General features: G+C 51.3%; 1 protein-coding gene across 7 annotated transcripts in view; it reads right to left on the reverse strand.

Annotated features, from left to right (window-relative positions):
- jmjd1cb (jumonji domain containing 1Cb) overlaps positions 1 to 17,500 on the reverse strand; it is a 95,064-nt gene that overhangs the window by 7,285 nt on the left and 70,279 nt on the right. For 4 of the 7 annotated variants that reach the window (XM_083687691.1, XM_083687690.1, XM_083687689.1 and 1 more), the window contains exons 8-21: positions 17,401 to 17,500; positions 14,927 to 16,695; positions 13,872 to 14,044; positions 10,854 to 13,306; positions 9,309 to 9,510; positions 8,459 to 8,673; positions 7,991 to 8,143; positions 7,076 to 7,165; positions 6,333 to 6,457; positions 5,767 to 5,983; positions 4,974 to 5,236; positions 4,380 to 4,685; positions 1,327 to 1,495; positions 462 to 552 (exon numbers count right to left, since the gene is read on the reverse strand). The exon at positions 17,401 to 17,500 is cut by the window's right edge and continues 132 nt beyond it. In XM_083687691.1, the coding sequence (XP_083543817.1) occupies positions 462 to 552; positions 1,327 to 1,495; positions 4,380 to 4,685; positions 4,974 to 5,236; positions 5,767 to 5,983; positions 6,333 to 6,457; positions 7,076 to 7,165; positions 7,991 to 8,143; positions 8,459 to 8,673; positions 9,309 to 9,510; positions 10,854 to 13,306; positions 13,872 to 14,044; positions 14,927 to 16,695; positions 17,401 to 17,500 (6,326 nt within the window). The remainder of the gene's footprint in view (positions 1 to 461; positions 553 to 1,326; positions 1,496 to 4,379; positions 4,686 to 4,973; positions 5,237 to 5,766; positions 5,984 to 6,332; positions 6,458 to 7,075; positions 7,166 to 7,990; positions 8,144 to 8,458; positions 8,674 to 9,308; positions 9,511 to 10,853; positions 13,307 to 13,871; positions 14,045 to 14,926; positions 16,696 to 17,400) is intronic. The other 3 variants (XM_083687694.1, XM_083687693.1, XM_083687692.1) reach the window with 1 other exon arrangement.

A 17,500-nucleotide genomic window follows, 5' to 3' on the forward strand; every position in this document is an offset into this window, starting at 1 on the left:
AAACACACACACACACACACACACACACACACACACACACACACGACAGGCCAAGAGTGAAAACCAATTACATTACAGGCAAACAAATAGGCTGAGGGTGCTGAGCTGGATAAGTGGGCCTGATGCAGAGAAGGAGCCTGCTGCTGCTGACCCTGGTGATGGAGGAGCAAGGAGGCTCAGGACTGTGGACAGGGATTCAAGACGCTCTGGGCAGAACGTCGACGTCTAGAACACCTTCTACTTTCCCGTACTGGATGGGCCTCATTTTCAACTGCCTTGCTCTTTTTAGGAAGTACATTGCACTTATGCAGAAAATGTGCTATACACATACACAATAAATACTATTTGATTGATTGATTGATTTGACAAATGATGGAGTCAAACCGAACAGAATGGGACCAGTTAAAGCCCAGTGAAAGCCCAGTGAAAGCCCAGTGAAAGCCCAGTGTGCTGTTGTGTACCTGGAGGGCATCAGAGCCATGAACTCCTCTCCCGAGGGCCAGTCCTTCAGCCTGTACACCACCGTGTCCCCATCGGTACATTTGGGTCGCTCTGGAGAGGAGGGGGGAAGAGAACACGGGACGGGACAGAGGGGAGATCGTTGAAATAATACCGATATATTCCATCCGCGCAAATGCTTCTCTCACACCAGCGAAGCTACACAACACAGTCGAAGACCACAATCTACGACGACAATCCAAAACACTGACCCGCATACAGTACAGTGAGAGGTCAGTCAGGTGGACAGTGCAGTGCAGAGGTATTTGGACAGGGAGAAAAAGGAGGACCGTGTATAAAATGATGTTTCTAAATGATGAAACCGATTTTTTATGAACCTCAAATAAAAGGTGACAATCTGTACTTCAAACCTCATATTAAATCGTGTGTTTTCAAATTCAAAACATTTGGAGTATGGAGCCAAAAAGAAGGAAACATGTCCCAATAATGATGCAGGGCACTGGAAAAAAAAAAGGTTACATATAATATTTGAACATATATTCCCAACCAATGGCTATAGCTGGCAACACTAAGATATGATAGTATATTCTGCACAGGCGTGTAGCTTTATGGAGTTTGAAATGCATACAGACTGTATGTGTGAGATCTAATGATCTAAATAAGAATTTTAATCCCCCCTCAGCAATATTGGCTTTCTAGTCAATCCAGTAGATGTTGCTATGTACCCACTGTTGCTATGGTGTTGGTATGGTGTGTTGTGAGAGGAGGTTGGTAGTGAACATATCACTGTTCTGCTCCACACCACACCACCGGGTCTCCCAGTGAGACGTGAGACAGACGTGGAACTGGTCGAGGCTAGTTACTCACTGGTCAGGTCTTCAAAGCCGTCCCAGAACTCCTTGATGCCAGAGTTGGACACCACCCCGTCCCTGCAGTTGACCAGGTCTCCCTGGTGGTCAGCAAACTCCTGGTTGAAGGACTCGGCCTTCCACAGACCCGCGTTCAGCCTCCTGTGCACTCCAGACACCAACACAGGCTGGAAAGACGAGACAACTTGTTACCTCACACACGAAACATGAACGTTTGTGGGTTGTTGGTTTTTTTAAACTAACCCTAACCCTTAAAAAAAAAAAGAATATTAATAGCAATTCTCACTACCTCATTTCTACCATTAGAAACTGAAAAATGATAATTCTCACTACCTCATTTCTACCACTTGAAACTGAAACCACACCAACAAAAACAAATTAGATTGTCCTCAGATATGATGTAAAATCTCTTCCTGCTACACCCAGACTTGGAAATAATATAATAATGTCATAATAATTCTATAGCCTACTGTACAGTACTATAACTCTAGTATTAATTATATACAATATGTATGTCCTAACTAGTAGGCCATACATACAATATACCGGGGGAGGCTGGTGGAGGTAGAAATTAGAGGATGGGCTCATTGTAATGCATGAAATGGAATGAGGAATGGTATTCCATGCATTACAATGAGCCAATTCTCCCCCCGCAATATCCAATCTCCCCAGGCGTTGTCTGACCTAGACCAGTCACATCCCTCAGACAGGAGGGAGAGAGAGAGAGGGACAAGTCAAGACGTTTTACTATTTGGTGTACATTTCCTGTGTGGCTGTAAATTCATCGTCCTCCAGAAGAGAGAAGTCAATAAATGTCATTTTGACTCATGGAGGCAGGAAGCTGTGATAAAATATGAGACTCCAGAGTGCTGACGGTACAATGCTCCTCACAGCGCCGGGAGGATTAGACTAGCCCTGCGGTGGACTAGACAGAACAAAGGCAGAGGAGAGGAGAGCAGAGAGAGAGAGAGAGAGAGAGAGAGACACAGACACACGTGCTAGGCTCAGCTAACACAGCCCCTGTGAGGCTGCCACCTCTCTGCTCCTTTGTCTCTGACTCTGTACAGACGGTGGCTGTGTCACTGTCCCAAGGCTGTCGCCTGCTCTACATTAGAGCCCTACGCCAGATCTCACATCTGGATACTGTGTGTCAACTGTAAAAACTAAGTAACCCCATCGATAGGACACATCAATCTAACTGTCGATAGGATACATCAATCTAACTTCCGAGCGGTGCTGCAGAGTGACTGCAATGTGGTGCAAAGGAGGTAGGGATGGATGTTGTTAAGGTGCACTGGGCTCAGAGGTGACAGGAGGAGAAAGACAAGGAAGCCATTATGAGGCTAAAATGTCAGACAAATCTATCAGAAACATAGCAAAAAAAAACAACCTTTGACTTGACAAAATCGAAAGTTTGTAACCTCATTAAAAAAGAAAGAAAGGACTGGTGAGCTCAGCAATCGCAAACGGGCTGGTAGGGCAAGGAAGACTTCTACAGTGGATGACTGAAGAGTGCTCACCATAATTAAGACAAAAACTCAAAACAACTGTCCCGCAGATTAGGAACACTCTCCAGGAGTTAGGCGTGAATGTGTCAGAGACTATCATCCACAGAATGCGTCACCAACTGAACTACAGAGGCTTCACAGCAAGGTGCAAACCACTAGTTATCCTCAAAAAGGATGGTCAGGTTACAGTATGCTAAAAACTACCTAAAAAGCCTGATTAATATTATCATGAACCAGAGTGTTTACAAGAGGAAAGGATCTGCCCAAGACTTACAGCATACCACCTCATCTGTGAAACATGGTGGAGGGGGTGTTATGGTTTGGGCATGTATAGCTGCCACAAGAACTGTCTAACTTGCTTTAATTGATGATGTAACTGCTGCTGTTCTGAAGTGTACAGAAATCTTGTCTGCTCGAGTACAAGCAAATGCCTCCAAATTCATTGGATGGTGCTTCATCATACAGTAAGACAATGACCCCAAACATACTGCCATAGCAACTAGGGAGTTTTTCAGGACCAAAAAGCGAAAAGCTGTTGACTGGTTAAGTCAATCTTCAGATTTAAATCCAATTGAACATGCATTTCATTTCCTGATAAGATTTTAGGCAAAAAGACCTCAAAACAAACAACAACTGAAGATGGCTGCAGTACAGGCCTGGCAGAGCATCACCAGAGAATACACCCAGCGTTTGGTGGGGTCAATGGGTTAGAGACTTCAGGCAGCTATTGCATGCAATTATATGAAGCTCTGAAGCTCTGAAATAGGGCGAGTATGTTTAAAAAATGCTGTACATTCTAAATGGTGAACCCAATCTGAAAAACCCCCCAAAAAACATTGAATTAAAGCTGAGAATCTCCACTTTGACCCCATAGAAATTGTTTGATTTCAAATCCAAACTGTTTGAGTTGAGAGCTAAAGAGAAGACAAAATGCTTGCTCTTTCTTCTGGAGGACATTGTATAGGCTACAACAGTACACCCCTGTCATTGCCCCTTTAAGATTAGCTTTTTATGTTCACATCTCCTAAATAAAAAGGTCATGACTCCTTTAAGACAAGTGTTTTCAAAACAGAAGGCGGTCTACACCTGTCATACTCTTGAAGACTACAGTCGACATATTGCTTAGCTCACGTTAAATGCTACCATTTCATCTGAAGTTAAAACGTAAACTCAGTGATTGAACTGTAACTGCTCTTCTTGTCCGAGACGTGTCGTCGTTGACTGTCATCTGCGCTGTCGTCTAAAATCCTCCCTGACTCCGGTCTTGTTGAAAATTCGTCATGATATGATTTATTCTGGAGGCTAATCCATAGGATGCGTTTTTACAACACGTACATGCCCATCTGCGAAAACATTTCCTCGGCTTCCTCGCTATTTCTTGCTATTTGGCGCTCTGCTGCTGTTCTGTGTGGAGCCAGAAGAAGTTCCAACGCGTTTCGTCCGGTCGGTTCTGGCCGTTTTGGAACCATTACCAACAAGGGACTGGGCCTCGATACCCAGCCCTACTAGGAGGGGTGTGTGTGTGTGCGTGACAGTCACTGACCTGGCCCTGTCTCCAGCACTCCCTGAACAGCCTCCAGTTGCCAGCGCTGCGGTGGTCTTTGAGCCAGAGCAGGCGGCGGTCGTAGAGCCAGCAGTGGGGGATGTCTGCCAGGACCTTGGGCGGCTCCTCCGCCGGGGCGACCACGGCCACAGCGGGCCTCTTCCTCTGCTCTCCTCTGGGCTCCTCCGCCGCCGGCTCCAGCTTCAGGCTCAGCTTGGCACTGCGCCCCGACGGGATCTTGTTCTCCACCACCGAGGCGATGATGTCATCCAGGATGTTGGGCATGCTCCGGCCGGTCTTCCCCGTCTGGGTACAACATGACAATGCGTCACTGTGTTAAACATCAGGCACATGTACAGCACTGGACATGGAAATAAACCCTTATAGAGTAACATTTGGGTCTGTCATTTAACTTACAAAGTAAAACAAATTGATTGTGTGTGTGTGTGTGTGACTGGGTGTGTGTGTGGGTGTGTGTGTGTGTATGACTGTGTGTGTGTGTGGGTGTGTGTGTGACTGTGTGTGACTATGTGTGAGTGTGTAGGAGTGTGTGAGTGTGTGAGTGTGTGAGTGTGTGTGTGCCCGGCGGCCGACCTGGGAGGCGGTGGTGTAGACGGGGGCGAAGGCGATGCCTGCGTCGGTGGAGCCCATGCGGAGCTTGCCGGCGGTGGTGGTGAGGAGGTCTCGGAGCGTGGAGCCCTGCTCCGTGCTGTTGGCCACCAGGGACGAGGCCTTGCAGTGCTGCAGCACCTCCAGGCCCTCCAAGTCCTTCTCCTCCTTCACCTGCTTCCCCAGGGGAGACTCCTTGTTCTCTGGAGGGAGACCAGCGTGTGTTGGACGACCGTCAGTCACAATCCCTAATCATCGTGTTGTAGAATTGGTTATGTAATAACTGCAGATTTGTACATACTATATTGCTGAGACGGATTGGTCTTTGATACAGAAATCATGATTAAAAAAAAGACTCTAAACAGGCAGATAGAGTAATACAGTGTAGATAGATATGGAAGGATGAAGAAGGCATTGTTGAGCTGTGTTCTTTTAGAACATGAGAGAGTAAACATGTTGTGTGGAGAGGCTGGGAGCCTCTGGATGTGAGCTGCAGTCATGTACACCACTAAATGGGAGGTTGGAGGAATGGTGGCAGGCTGTCGCTCTCACACACACACACACACACACACACACACACACACTCCCACACACTCCCACACAGCACTTGGCAAGCCTCCTAGGGCCGGCCCCTGGCTGCCATTAGTCAGATTGCCGAGCAGAGTAGACAGTGTCCTGTTATTGGGTTTCTCAGAAGCTCCAAGCTTTCTCTAAAAAAACAACTCCTCCTCCCCCACTTCCTCCTCCTCCTCCTCCTCCACCTCCTTCTCCCACCCACCTTTCTTCTCCTCCCTAGACTTCTGCTCTGCGAGGTCAGCCAGGAAGTGCAGTGGTGACTGGGATTCAGGCGGGGTGAGCTTGCTGTCGGTGCTGGTGTCGCTGGCGGGACTGCTGCCTCCATTGGTCTCGGCCTTCTGGGAGCTGGAGTTCTGCTGCTGGGCCTCAGGCTTGCACAGGGAGATCTTGTTACTGTGGTTCAGCACGTTCTGCAATACCTGCCAGGCCAGCCAGGGAAGAGAGGAGAGGAGAGGACAGGAGAGGAGAGAGGAAGAGAGGAGAGGACAGGAGAGGACAGGAGAGGAGAGGAGAGGGGAAGAGAGCGGTCAAACCAGGTCAGGGAGGGTTGTTTCCTAAATTAACACTGACTGAAGAGTTTAACCGATCTCTATGTGTGTGTGTGTGCGCGTGCGCGTGCTTATTGAAGGTGCACGTGCTGGTGCGTGCATGTGTGTGTGTGTGTGTGTGTGTGCGAGGTCCAGCTAGCTAGGGTGTCTGGTGTGTCAGGACAGAGGAGTAGAGCTGAGACACGTAGGGTGGTGTGGGGGGGTGGGCGGGGTAGGGTACCTGGGAGACTCCGTTGGTGGAGGGCAGCTTGTTGAGCAGGGCGCTCTGCTTGCTGCAAGCACAGTGGGCCTTGATGCCGTACTTCTCCCTGAGCATGTGCATGGCGCTGACGAGGTCCGTCAAAACTGCAACAGAGGAAAAAAAACAAAAACAAAAAAACAAAAAAACTCACTCACTGTTTCAGAACAACGCTAATATCCATGATACATTAATACATTAATATCCTCGTCTCATTATTGGGGGGGAAAAAAATAAAAAATCTTCTGTTGAATCTTACTGTCAGAGAAAAAGCTTTTTTCGAAGTAAAACTCAAGTACTCGTGAAAACAAAGCTGCGAGTTGAGAGAGAAATGTGGGAAAAGAACCCACAGAAGAGCAGGCCCTGCTTTCTGGCCTCAAGACATCATCTGCTTACAAATCAAGAGTAAACTAAACACACACTGCACACAGACTTGGCAGTAAACCGAAAGCATGCCTCAATCACACACACAGCAGGGCTTTGTTAATGCTCAGCGGGCTCCACGTTCTGGAGTTACTGGTTATCTGGTTTGGTTAGTGTGTTTGTGTGTGTGTGTGTAGGAGTGTGGTGTGTATGATCAGTGGGAGGTTGTAGTTGATCGTGGCTCTACTCTCAGGGCTCTCCTGTGTTATACGTCTCTCATTCTCCTCCTCCAACTGAATAATGAAAGCAATAGAAAAGCCCTGGCAGCGCTCCAGACAGAAAAAGCACTGAGGCTTTCCTACCGGTTCCTGGAATAATCTGCGTTGGCATCAAGTGCTTGTGATCATGAGGCTGTCCCTTGACGCACTTCAGCCAGGCGTAGAGCTCTTTGTCTGGGGGCAGAATGAGAGAGAGAGAGAGAGAGAGAGAGAGAGAGAGGTTACCCACCGGGGGGAGAACCACAGCTTTACTTCCCCTCCATCCAAACAAACACACATCTGAAGGAACAATGACAAACTGTGTTTACGTCCCTCAGCCCCACTGCTGAGCTACACTATTTACAACAGGGAGTGTGTGAATACTCCTCTTGTCCCAACCTGGGGAATGGAAACAACGACAACAACAATCATACTACTATAATCTACTATAAGTCAGTGTTACTACTATAATCATACTACCAATATGTATAATAACAATAATCATCCTACTACTACTAATAATAATATAGCTATGATGCAACCTGCTCTGTTTTAGACGGTTGGAATTAATTGAATAAAAACACACTGGATGGTCTGGTTTTCACACCCTGTAGCAAACGCACACACACACACGGCCTACACACACATGGCCTACACACACACACGGCATACACACACACACACACGGCCTACACACACACACGGCCTACACACACACACACGGCCTACACACACACACAGCCTACACACACACACACGGCCTACACACACACACGGCCTACACACACACACGTCTCTCTCTCTCTCTCTCTCACCAGTGCCAGGTAAGGCTATGCCAGTCTCATCAGCATGCCACCTGTGTGACCCAGTGAGAGTGTCAGACTCAGTCTCCTTCAGAGGTCTACACCTGCATCACAACTACAACACACTCTACTCCTGCCACAAACAAAGAGCAGGAGAGGCATGGAGAGAGAGAGAGAAAAAGAAAGAAAGCAAGCAAGAGAGCTGACGATGACTGACCTTTAGAACTTTTTCTTTCCTTTGCCTTGTAACAGTCCAAACAAACCACAAATCCACATTTCTGGCAGACCCAGTGGATGTTAAACAACGTGGCTTCACATGCGTCGCACATCTCCCTCACTCCTCTCACGGCCCTCTTCCAGGCAATCTTGGCTGAAAGGCAAAGCAAACAGCGGTCATTTCATCCACCGGGCGGGGGAGGCTGGATTTTCGAGCAGTTTCGAAAGAATGGTTACAATAACAGATTAAAACACAAGCTATTGTTCTCATGCGGGAGTCAGGGCGACACAACCTAAGGATACTATTTCCAGTCGGTATGTTAGCCTCTAGGTTAGCAGTTAGCGTCACTTCCCCCCCTCTATGGGCTCTGCTTTTAGCTTGTGAGTGTCGTCGCTAACTCATTTCAACACCACAGACAGACAGGAGGAATGTTCTAGCTGTAACAGTGAACAGTGAACCGGACCGTACCATCTTTCTTGATCCACGTTGCCGCTGTGTTCTCGGTCGTTACCATCTGGCAGAACTTGTCCCCGATGAAGCTGAGGATGTATTTGGACGTGTCCAGGTCCAGCTCGTTCTCCTCGTAGAAGTCCGGGGCCCAGAGGCTCAGCGCCTCCTCATCGTACTGGTCGGGGAAGGAGAAGCTGTCCATTCGGATCACGCCGTTCTTACTGTACGAGAGACTATGGGGCAGAGAGACACACGCTCGTTAGAATGGGTCTCCTTCTGCTGAGGGCCACATCGGGAATGTAAAGAAGAACCTCTGGGCTTCCTCAGACATTCTCCTATAGCAAGGGGAAATGACTCAGGTGTAATAAACAGCTCCAAATCGGATTGTCCTCCTAGGCTGACTCATGTACAGTGTGCAGGTTTAAAACGTCCGGCGCCCAAATTAAGAGAACCGTTATGAAACGCAAATGAGTGGTAAACACTGTCACGATGTCACTAATCTGCAGTGATGTCACTCTGCAGGGAGCAGGGGGATATTGAAGGTCTGACATTGTGTGCGATTAAGCAGTAGAAAATCCTCTTTGGGAGATTTAAGCAGACCCAGACTTCTATTGCAGGATTAGAAACGACCAGAGAGGGCCCCCCGAGGCGAATAAGAAACATTTGTTTTCTTCTTTTTTTATCAGCACAAACCCCCAAGGGCACTCGGGCCCAAAACAAACAAACAAGATGGAGGGAGGGGGGAGGGGGAAGGCTTTCGCCAACAGAAACAAGCGCTGGGCTTGTGGGAGAATGTACACAATGACCTAATCTGTGGCAACAACACATGGCGATAAAGCCCAGCCCACTGACTGACTGACTCACTCACCGCCGGAAGTAGTAGAAGCGACAGAAGACCGGAGAGTGGGCCGGCTCCTCGCCCTTCTTGCTGCGAATCACGCGGCACTCCCGGCACTTCTGGAGGTTGGGGCCGATCTCGGAGCAAGAGTCATCCTGGAGGAACGACTCCCCCGTCTGCTTCAGCTTCTTCACCTTCCGCCAGTCCTTCAGCACCGAGCGGGGGATGCCGTCTGAGACACAGAGGACACGGAGGGTTCGTTAGGAAAGACATGGAGGCACGACGCTGTGCTGCACAGCAAAGCTGGGGTTGACCATTCATTCAAACTCAGTCCATTCATTCATCTTATAATCCTCATAAATACAATTGGCATACTTATTTTCTATTTTTTGTATTTTTACTCATACACTAAATTTGCTAATCTTAAATGGGATTAAATTTGGGATGTATAGCTCATTATAGTAACTTGCACTAAACTGCCACAATGGTGACAGTTTCACCATAGAGTCTACCGTTACCAGATTTTAGAGACGGAAGTCGAGAGTGTTGATTAGAAAGTGTGTTTTAATGGTCACATTCTGGTTGGCTTGAGCAGAAGTGATGTTTCCAGAACAACCCCCTCCCTTTTTTTGTGACTTGAGAAGAGCAAATTAGTCAACTTCAGCCAATTAACTTAGTTAACATTGCCACTGTAGCAAGATATATATTTTTTAATTAACACTGCTGAAGTGGTTTTATTTTTCCTGGAATTATAATTATAGTGATGGAACACTACTAACGTGGGAACCAGTAATAATTATTGGCTGTTCAGTTTTCAGCTGCCTATTGGCTGGTTGGGAGTGTGGCAATCACGTTCCATGTCTCCATCCCTCTTTAACATACTTTCCAAACAAGGTGAGAAGAAAGACCGGGAGCCGAAGTTATAGTATAATCAACGCACCCACATACAATACCCATGCTACTCTGTCATCTACTCTTTTTCATACAAATGACACGAGACAGAGCTCTGTATATCCTGTGAATATCTCATGTTTGAAATCAAATACCCCTGTAAAATCATGGACAGATAGACAAGCTGCAGATAGTTTGGCCTGTATGTAATGGTTAAGGACGTATGTGTCCACCCTTAAAAACCACCAGTCTTGTATTTTGACTCCAGTCAAAGGAATTGACAATTCAGAATGACCTCAAACATTAGAAGATATATTCAGTTACAGGTTCTGCTTCGCCCATGGAACAATCATTCAGACAGGCTGCTAAAAGCTTTGGAGAGTTCCAGTTAGGAGAGCACTTAACGTGTCCTGGCAACATGTAGTTCACATAAACGTGAACATTCCTACGGCTGCTTTTTAACTCTGTAGTCCACAGCTGCGCTCCAGATGTGTGGGAACCTGACACTCCTCTGCCATGCGATACCTTTCCCCTTTCAGAACTGAGCCTGAGAACATTCGCTGTCTAATATCCAAGGTGTCCAAGAAATATAAACTTTAAAAAAATATGTATATATGTATTTAATATAAACCTGGTTAGCTATGATGAGCTGAGAGAGTGATTTGACATTCATGACAGACTTACTGCTGCTGGCCAGCTTGAGTTTGGTTTTCTCCCTGGCGCTTCGGAAGATCCCGTTGGGTTTGAGTTCGTCCTCGTCCTTTTCGTCGCCCTTCCTCTTCTGCATGTCGTTCTGTTTCTTCTTGTACGTGGGCTTGGGCTGCCGCTTGGCCCGCTGCTCCGTCTTGCTGTTCTCGCTGACGTCAGAGTCGTAGGCACTCTCCGAGCCCGACTCGTACATCCTCTTGCTGGCTCGCCGCGTGGGTGTGGACGTGGTGCTCTTCCTGTCCTCCTGGGCCTGCTTGTCCTCCTGGCTCTCGGGCTGCTGAGACTTGATCATCTCCTTGTTCATTTCCATGTCCATGTTGGACGTGGAGGCTATCAGATTAACAGTGCATGGCTTAATCATGTCCGACATGGCGCTGGCGCTAGCACTGCAGCTAACGCTGGCGCTGCAGCTGACGCTACCCGGCGCCACCACCGTCTCCACTTTGTTAGTGTTCCTGTCCTCCTCAGAGTGCCGGGTGAGCCAGGCCTTCTTCAGTTTGTGGTAGTTGGGCAGGCTGATCTGGGCCGCCGGCTGCCCGTTGGGGAGCGGGCTAGCTTTGCTGGGCGCCGCGGTGTCCTGTGCAGCGGCGGCGACAGGGGACGAGGAGCTAGGGAGCGGTTTAGCGTTAGCCGGCTCGCTCTCAGAGGAACTCCCGCAGGAGCTCCCGGAACCTCTGGACTGCGCTGCTGCCAGCGCCGCCTTGTGCTTTTTCAGGTGGATGAAGTTCCCAGAGTAGGCCTGGATGGCGCTGGGAGGCGTGCTGCTGGCTGTGCTGGGGGGAGGAAGAGGAAGGGGGGGGAGCGCACTGGGGGAAGTGGTCCGGGAGCCCACCTCCAGTGGCTCTGGCCCTGAGTGAGCTGCAGCCCAGCCTTTGAAGGCAGAGCCCTCCATTCTGTTACTACTACTGGAGGTGGCCGACAGGCAATAGGTCAGCTCTGAGCCCTCTCTGAACACGCCGAAGGGGCCGGCAGAGGCTGCAGTGGTTACGTCAGTCCTGATATTGCACACAGAGTTGGCCACGGCCACCACAGAGCTGGGGAGGCTTCCCTGGGACGCTCGAATAAAGTTCTTCTTGTACTGAGCACAGGCGTCCTCCAAATTAGTGTTTGGCAGGATGACTCTCCCAGACTCCCTGCCGTCAGCCGGTTTGTGGCCGTCTGTCTGGTTGTTGCCTATAAACAACCTCCCCGGCAGAGTCTCCATGGAGGGGGCGGCGTTGGGCCCTGGCGAGCCATCGTACTTGATGCACGTTGACTGGCGTACAATGACAGAGGCCTGTGGCGGCTTCCCTCGACTCTTCTCCGAGTGCCACCCCACCCTCTCCTGGCTGTGGTGGGCGTCGCCAGCTCTCCAGACCTCAGCCGAGGAGGTTGTGTCGGCGCCGGTGGCCCCGCCCTTGCACGCAGCGCTCACTTCCCTGAGCTCCGGTAACAACGTGGGTGGCTTCTGCTCCGACACCTTCCCCATGGCCGAGCTGACGGGCTGGATAGGCGTGAGCGTGGGCGGGGACAGACGGCCGTAGCCCGCCTCCTTGCGGTCCAGGGTCTGCTGGGTGGGGGGGTGAAAGACGGGGGCGCGGTGCAAGGCGGGCATACACCTGAGCTGGCTGGAGGGGGAGATGGCGGGGCTGCGGCGGTCAGTGACCAGTGGGGGGGCGGTGCTGAGGGGGTGCAGGGCCACCTGCTGCTGGGTGAACTGCTCCGTGATCTTCCCCACCAGGCCTTCCCCGTCCGGCTGGTGCTTGATCAGGGGAGGGGGCTTGGACAGGGACTTGCTGCCGAAGGCGGCCAGAGACAGAGCACCGGACTGGGAGGCCGCCTGGGCGCTGCTCACCTTCTCGAAGTAGGAGTTGAGCTCCTGGGAGGGGTAGAGCCTGGGCGGCTCGTTGACCACGCTATTGGACAGGGTGGTGAAGTAGTTGCTCTGGGGGAGGCTGTGCGGGGGCAGGGCGTGTTTGAAGTTGTACAAATCTGTGGCTGGGTGACTCTCCAACTCCTTGTCAGACTGGATGACATGGGGCTTGGGGAGGGAGGGGATGCGGGGGAAGGGGGGCTCCCTCTCCCTCTCGGCCTCGCTGGAGCGGATCTTGGCAGTGAAGGGCGCCACGTCGATGCTCTCCTGGAGGATGCGGCGGTTCTCCTCTTTGTACTTGCTGGCTCGGTCACGCTCCCTCTCCCGTTCCCGCTCACTGGCCTCCTGCTGCGCCAGCCTCTGCTGATGTTGATGTTGTTGTTGATGATGCTGTTGATGTTGTTGATGTTGTTGATGCTGTTGATGCTGTTGATGCTGTTTACTGTGCTGCTCCAGGTAGAGGCGGTGCAAGTGGCCGTCCTTGCCCGTGGGGGTCCGGCTGCGGTCCTGCTCCTGCTTTAGGTGGGCCAGAGTGATGGTTCTGATTGGGTCCACAAACCCCTTCTTCTCCAGTTCCCTAAAGAGAGACATAAAAAGCAGAAACAAATAAACACAACATTCACAGGCCACTTGGAGATCTATCCCTGGTCCCAATTCAATTATTCAATTGTTTAGTTAACTTGCATTCTATCATAAGGTTGTGGCATATGGTAATTCAATGCAGCACCGTACATAAGCAGGACTGAAGGATTCCCATCGAAGTGCGGCTTAATTAATATTACATAACCGGCTTAATGAGTGAAAAGCGTTTAACAGCTCAATCACGGCACGGAGACGCCCCTGGGTAGAGAAATAGGGCATGCTTATAATAGAGAGAACATTGAGATCAGTGCATTGGAGTATGTACTTTTCCTACACATTAGGTAAGTGTATTGAGGGGGATTGTCTGGGTCCCCTCGGCTGGGGGATATCCAGATAGGATACAACAGAATAGTTCATTATGAAAACCGGGAATGAATGGGCATCCAGTGCTCCTATCACATGCTACGGGAACCACCTCGGGTCACAAGGTCTTTGGCTGCCGGCAGCATTAGCGGTGGTAGTTAAGGCTGGGCTAATGCTAGGGCTAGCAGGACACTCACTCCTTGTGGATCTCTCCGACAGTCTTGGATAGGGGGGGGCTGGCGTGGGGGTTGATCTTGATGGGCCGGTGGGGGTCGGCGCTGGCGGGCCGCACGGGGACGTGGCTGAGGAGCCCCAGGCTGTCACTGGAGGTGGGGGTGGTGTGCTGGTGGAGCCAGGGACTGGGGGAGTTCTGGAACACACACGAACACACCCACACGCAGGGTCACAGGCAGCTCATGGCGTGACATGGTCATATAATACTCACTCGACCTCTTTCTCTCTCTCTTTCTCTCTCTCACCCCCTCTAGTCCCCTCCCTAATGGTCATATACAAAACACTCACCCTCCCTCTTTCACTCAGTTTCTCTCTCTCTCTCTCCCTCCCTCCCTCTCTCTCCTCTCTCTCCCCCCCTCCCACCCTGTCACACAAACACGCTACAACTGGCCATTCCCAGGAGAGAGGTGTTCCAGTCAGAGCACACTCAGAGAGAAAGAGAGAGAGAGAGAGAGGCAGAGCAGCCTCTGGCCATGTGAATGCCTGCAATGACTTCTGTTAGACAGGGCTTGACAGGACACACGCATGCACATGCACACGCGCCTCCTCTCTCCTCCTCTCTCTCTCTCCCACACACACACAGACAAGACAAACAGACAGAGCTCCTCCTCCAGTTCTCAGGGGGATTGGTGTGGTTTGTTTGTCAGGATGAGCTCATCACATTCAGAGGCCTGAGGACAGTGAGGAGCTCGAGGCTGTCCCCCCATGACCCACACACACACACACACACACACACACACACACACACACACACACACACACACACACACACACACACACACACACACACACACACACACACACACACAGCACGCTGCCTCTCTCAGTCACCACTCCTCTATTGACAGATACATCTGCTGTTCAGACTTCAGCAGACAACATGACATGACTTGAGGCAATGACTTGTGGAAGTAACTAAAAGACATGCAACTATCCCCCTCTGACGTCGAGTGACATGAGAGAAAGATTAGTGACAAAGTATGAGATGCTAGTCGTATCATGGTGTTTTGAGACATACCCTTCTCATCGTGGCCTCAGAGTTGACTGTGTTTTCTTGATGCACCCACTTGGAGGAGGGCAGGTTGAGGCCTGGGGGGTAGGTGTGAGTGCCGTTGGGGTACTGCCAGATGATGGGGTAGAGGCTCAGCTGGTTGTAGGCGGTGCCGCCGTGTGTCTGGGCCAGGAGAGACGACTGCTGCTGCTGCTGAAGGAACTGCTGCTGCTGGTGGGGGTGGTGGTGGGCGGCCGCCAGCGCAAGGTGGCTCAGCCCGCTAGAGTCCAGCCGCGGGTGGCCCCCTAGGAGGGAGGCGGCGCCGGGGGGCATCCCGGACAGCACCCCGGGGGGCAGGAGATGGGGGTGGGGGTGGACCTGGTGGTGGGGGTGGCCGTGGGTGTGGCCACCGATGGAGGAGGCGGAGGGGAGCAGGTGGGAGGCGTGGTGGCTGCCGGGGGTCAGGCAGGTGGCGTGGGAGGAGGCGTGGAGCGGGTGGAGGTGGGGGTGCAGGTAGGCCACGTGGTTGGTCTCCTGGTCGGGCCGGATCAGCGCCGGGTCACGGTACACTGTGAAATGCTCGTTCTTGTCGATGATGAGGGGGCTCTTGGTGGCCTCAGCGGACAGCGGCGTGGCCCGGGCGGGCACAGGCTTGAAGCTGGACCGCGGGGGTTCTTGGTCGGCTTTGGGCGTCTGGCGGCCCGCCGGAATCGGGGGGTTGTCCGGGTAACGGACTTTATGCTTGGAAACCTCGGGCGAGGTATTTGGTTTAGGTTTGGATGCCTCCAGGATGCTGTGAGTTTTTGACTTCATGATATCGGGAGAGGGGTTGGGTTTGGGCTTCAGGACCTCAGGGGAGGGGGAGGGGGTGGGGTTGGGCTTGGGCTTGGGGACGTCCGGAGACGGGCTCAGCTTGCGGGACTTGCGGATCTCGATGCAGGGTGCGATGGAGGTGTACTGCTGCTGGATCTTCTCGCGCTCTGCCACGGCAGCAGACTCGCTGACAGACGTGACCGGCCTGATGACTTCTGAATGGGCAAATTCCATCTTACTGCCGAGGCTGCGAGCCATCTGCTGCTGCTGCTGCTGCTCACTCTCAGGCTTCCGACACTCTGAGATGGAGGGGTTTAGCACCAAGTGTCTTGTCTCAGAGATGTAAGGCTCCACCTTCTGGGAGGCCAGCAGGGCGGACACAGCCTCAGAGTTCTCCCGGTGTGCGTTGGCCTCTTCCGTGACGTCGATCACGCACTTGGGCGTCTGGGTCCGGGGACTGCTGGTGTAATGGTCCTTGGGCGGGACTTTCACAGTGCTTTTAGTCTCCATGATGCAGCCTGGGGCCTCTGGACCGCCGCTGCCGCCGCCACCGCTGTGGGGGTAGGGTGGCATGGGAGGCGGCTGGGAGAGTTGCCATGGTGACCTGTCCTCCTGCCGCTCTCTGTCGGCCGACGCCGGCTGGTGCGCCTCGACCTTGACCTTCTTCTCTTCCGGTTGCAGCTCCTCCCAGAGAGACAGCCGGCCGATCACGGCGGCCGGCTCCTCCCCCGCCACCTTGGAAACCTGGGACTTGTCCTCCTCTTCCTCGCTGGCCTTTGAAGTGCTCTTGCCTTTTAACTCGTTCTCCGAGCTGTGCTCCGAGGAGGAGGAGTCTGCCAGCCTCTTGCTGGACAGCTCAGAGTCGCTGCTTTCCGAAAAGTCTGACACTTCGGTTTTAAGTCTTTTTAAAACGCACTTCTTCTCCTCATCCTCGGGTTTCCTCCTCTTGTTGACAGCCAGCTTGCTTTTATTCTTTGAAAAGTCTGGGAAAAGAAGGGATGGGATGACATATTAACCCCTTTTAACAAGCTCAATGTACGCACCATCCCTCCTAAGGGATCACGAAACGAGTCAAGTGTTGCTGACATGAACATGATGTCATCTTGCTCTTTCAGGAAATGCTGATTGAATCCTAAGTGCTGCATTACAGACATGATACATGGGGCCTGGTTAAATGTATGCACACTTAAAATGTCAATTTCTCTCCGCAGATTCTGCACTTATCGCACCCCTCTGGCAGGCAGCTTTGGTGTGATTAAAGAAGTCTTGTTTCACTCCTGCACTGTACAGACACAGGGAGTGTCCTGATTTGCTAGAGAGTGGTTGCTAGACAGATGCTTCTAACATGTAGACAGCAGCATGCGGGATCTCCTGCAGCTTGTCAGCGACTTACTCAAGTGTGAAACAAGTTCCTGGTGTCTTTGGACCAATATTATTCTGACGCAACTCAGAATTCTAACATTTGCTAACATGAAGAACAACTAATTTGAAGAGCAGAGTGATGACTGTCTGAGAATATATTGAAAAGACCACAGAGTTGTCACCATGGACATGCTCATATAAATCTCGCAGATTACAGTCACACAATACAGTGCAGAAATAAACCATAGAACATTGTGTGTGATAAGAGTAGACTCAGCTCTATGTTCAGCTCGAGGGTGTGTGTGTTTGTGAGTGTGTGTGTTCACCTCCTCTCCCTCCGCTGTCTAGTCTGTCCTCTCTGCCCTTGTCGTCGTCGGGGACGCTGCTGTCCGAGCCCTTCCTGCGTGCCGAGCGGGAGCCTCGCTG

This window comes from Argentina silus, assembly GCF_951799395.1.
Source record: "Argentina silus genome assembly, chromosome: 16".
Lineage (NCBI taxonomy): Eukaryota > Metazoa > Chordata > Actinopteri > Argentiniformes > Argentinidae > Argentina > Argentina silus.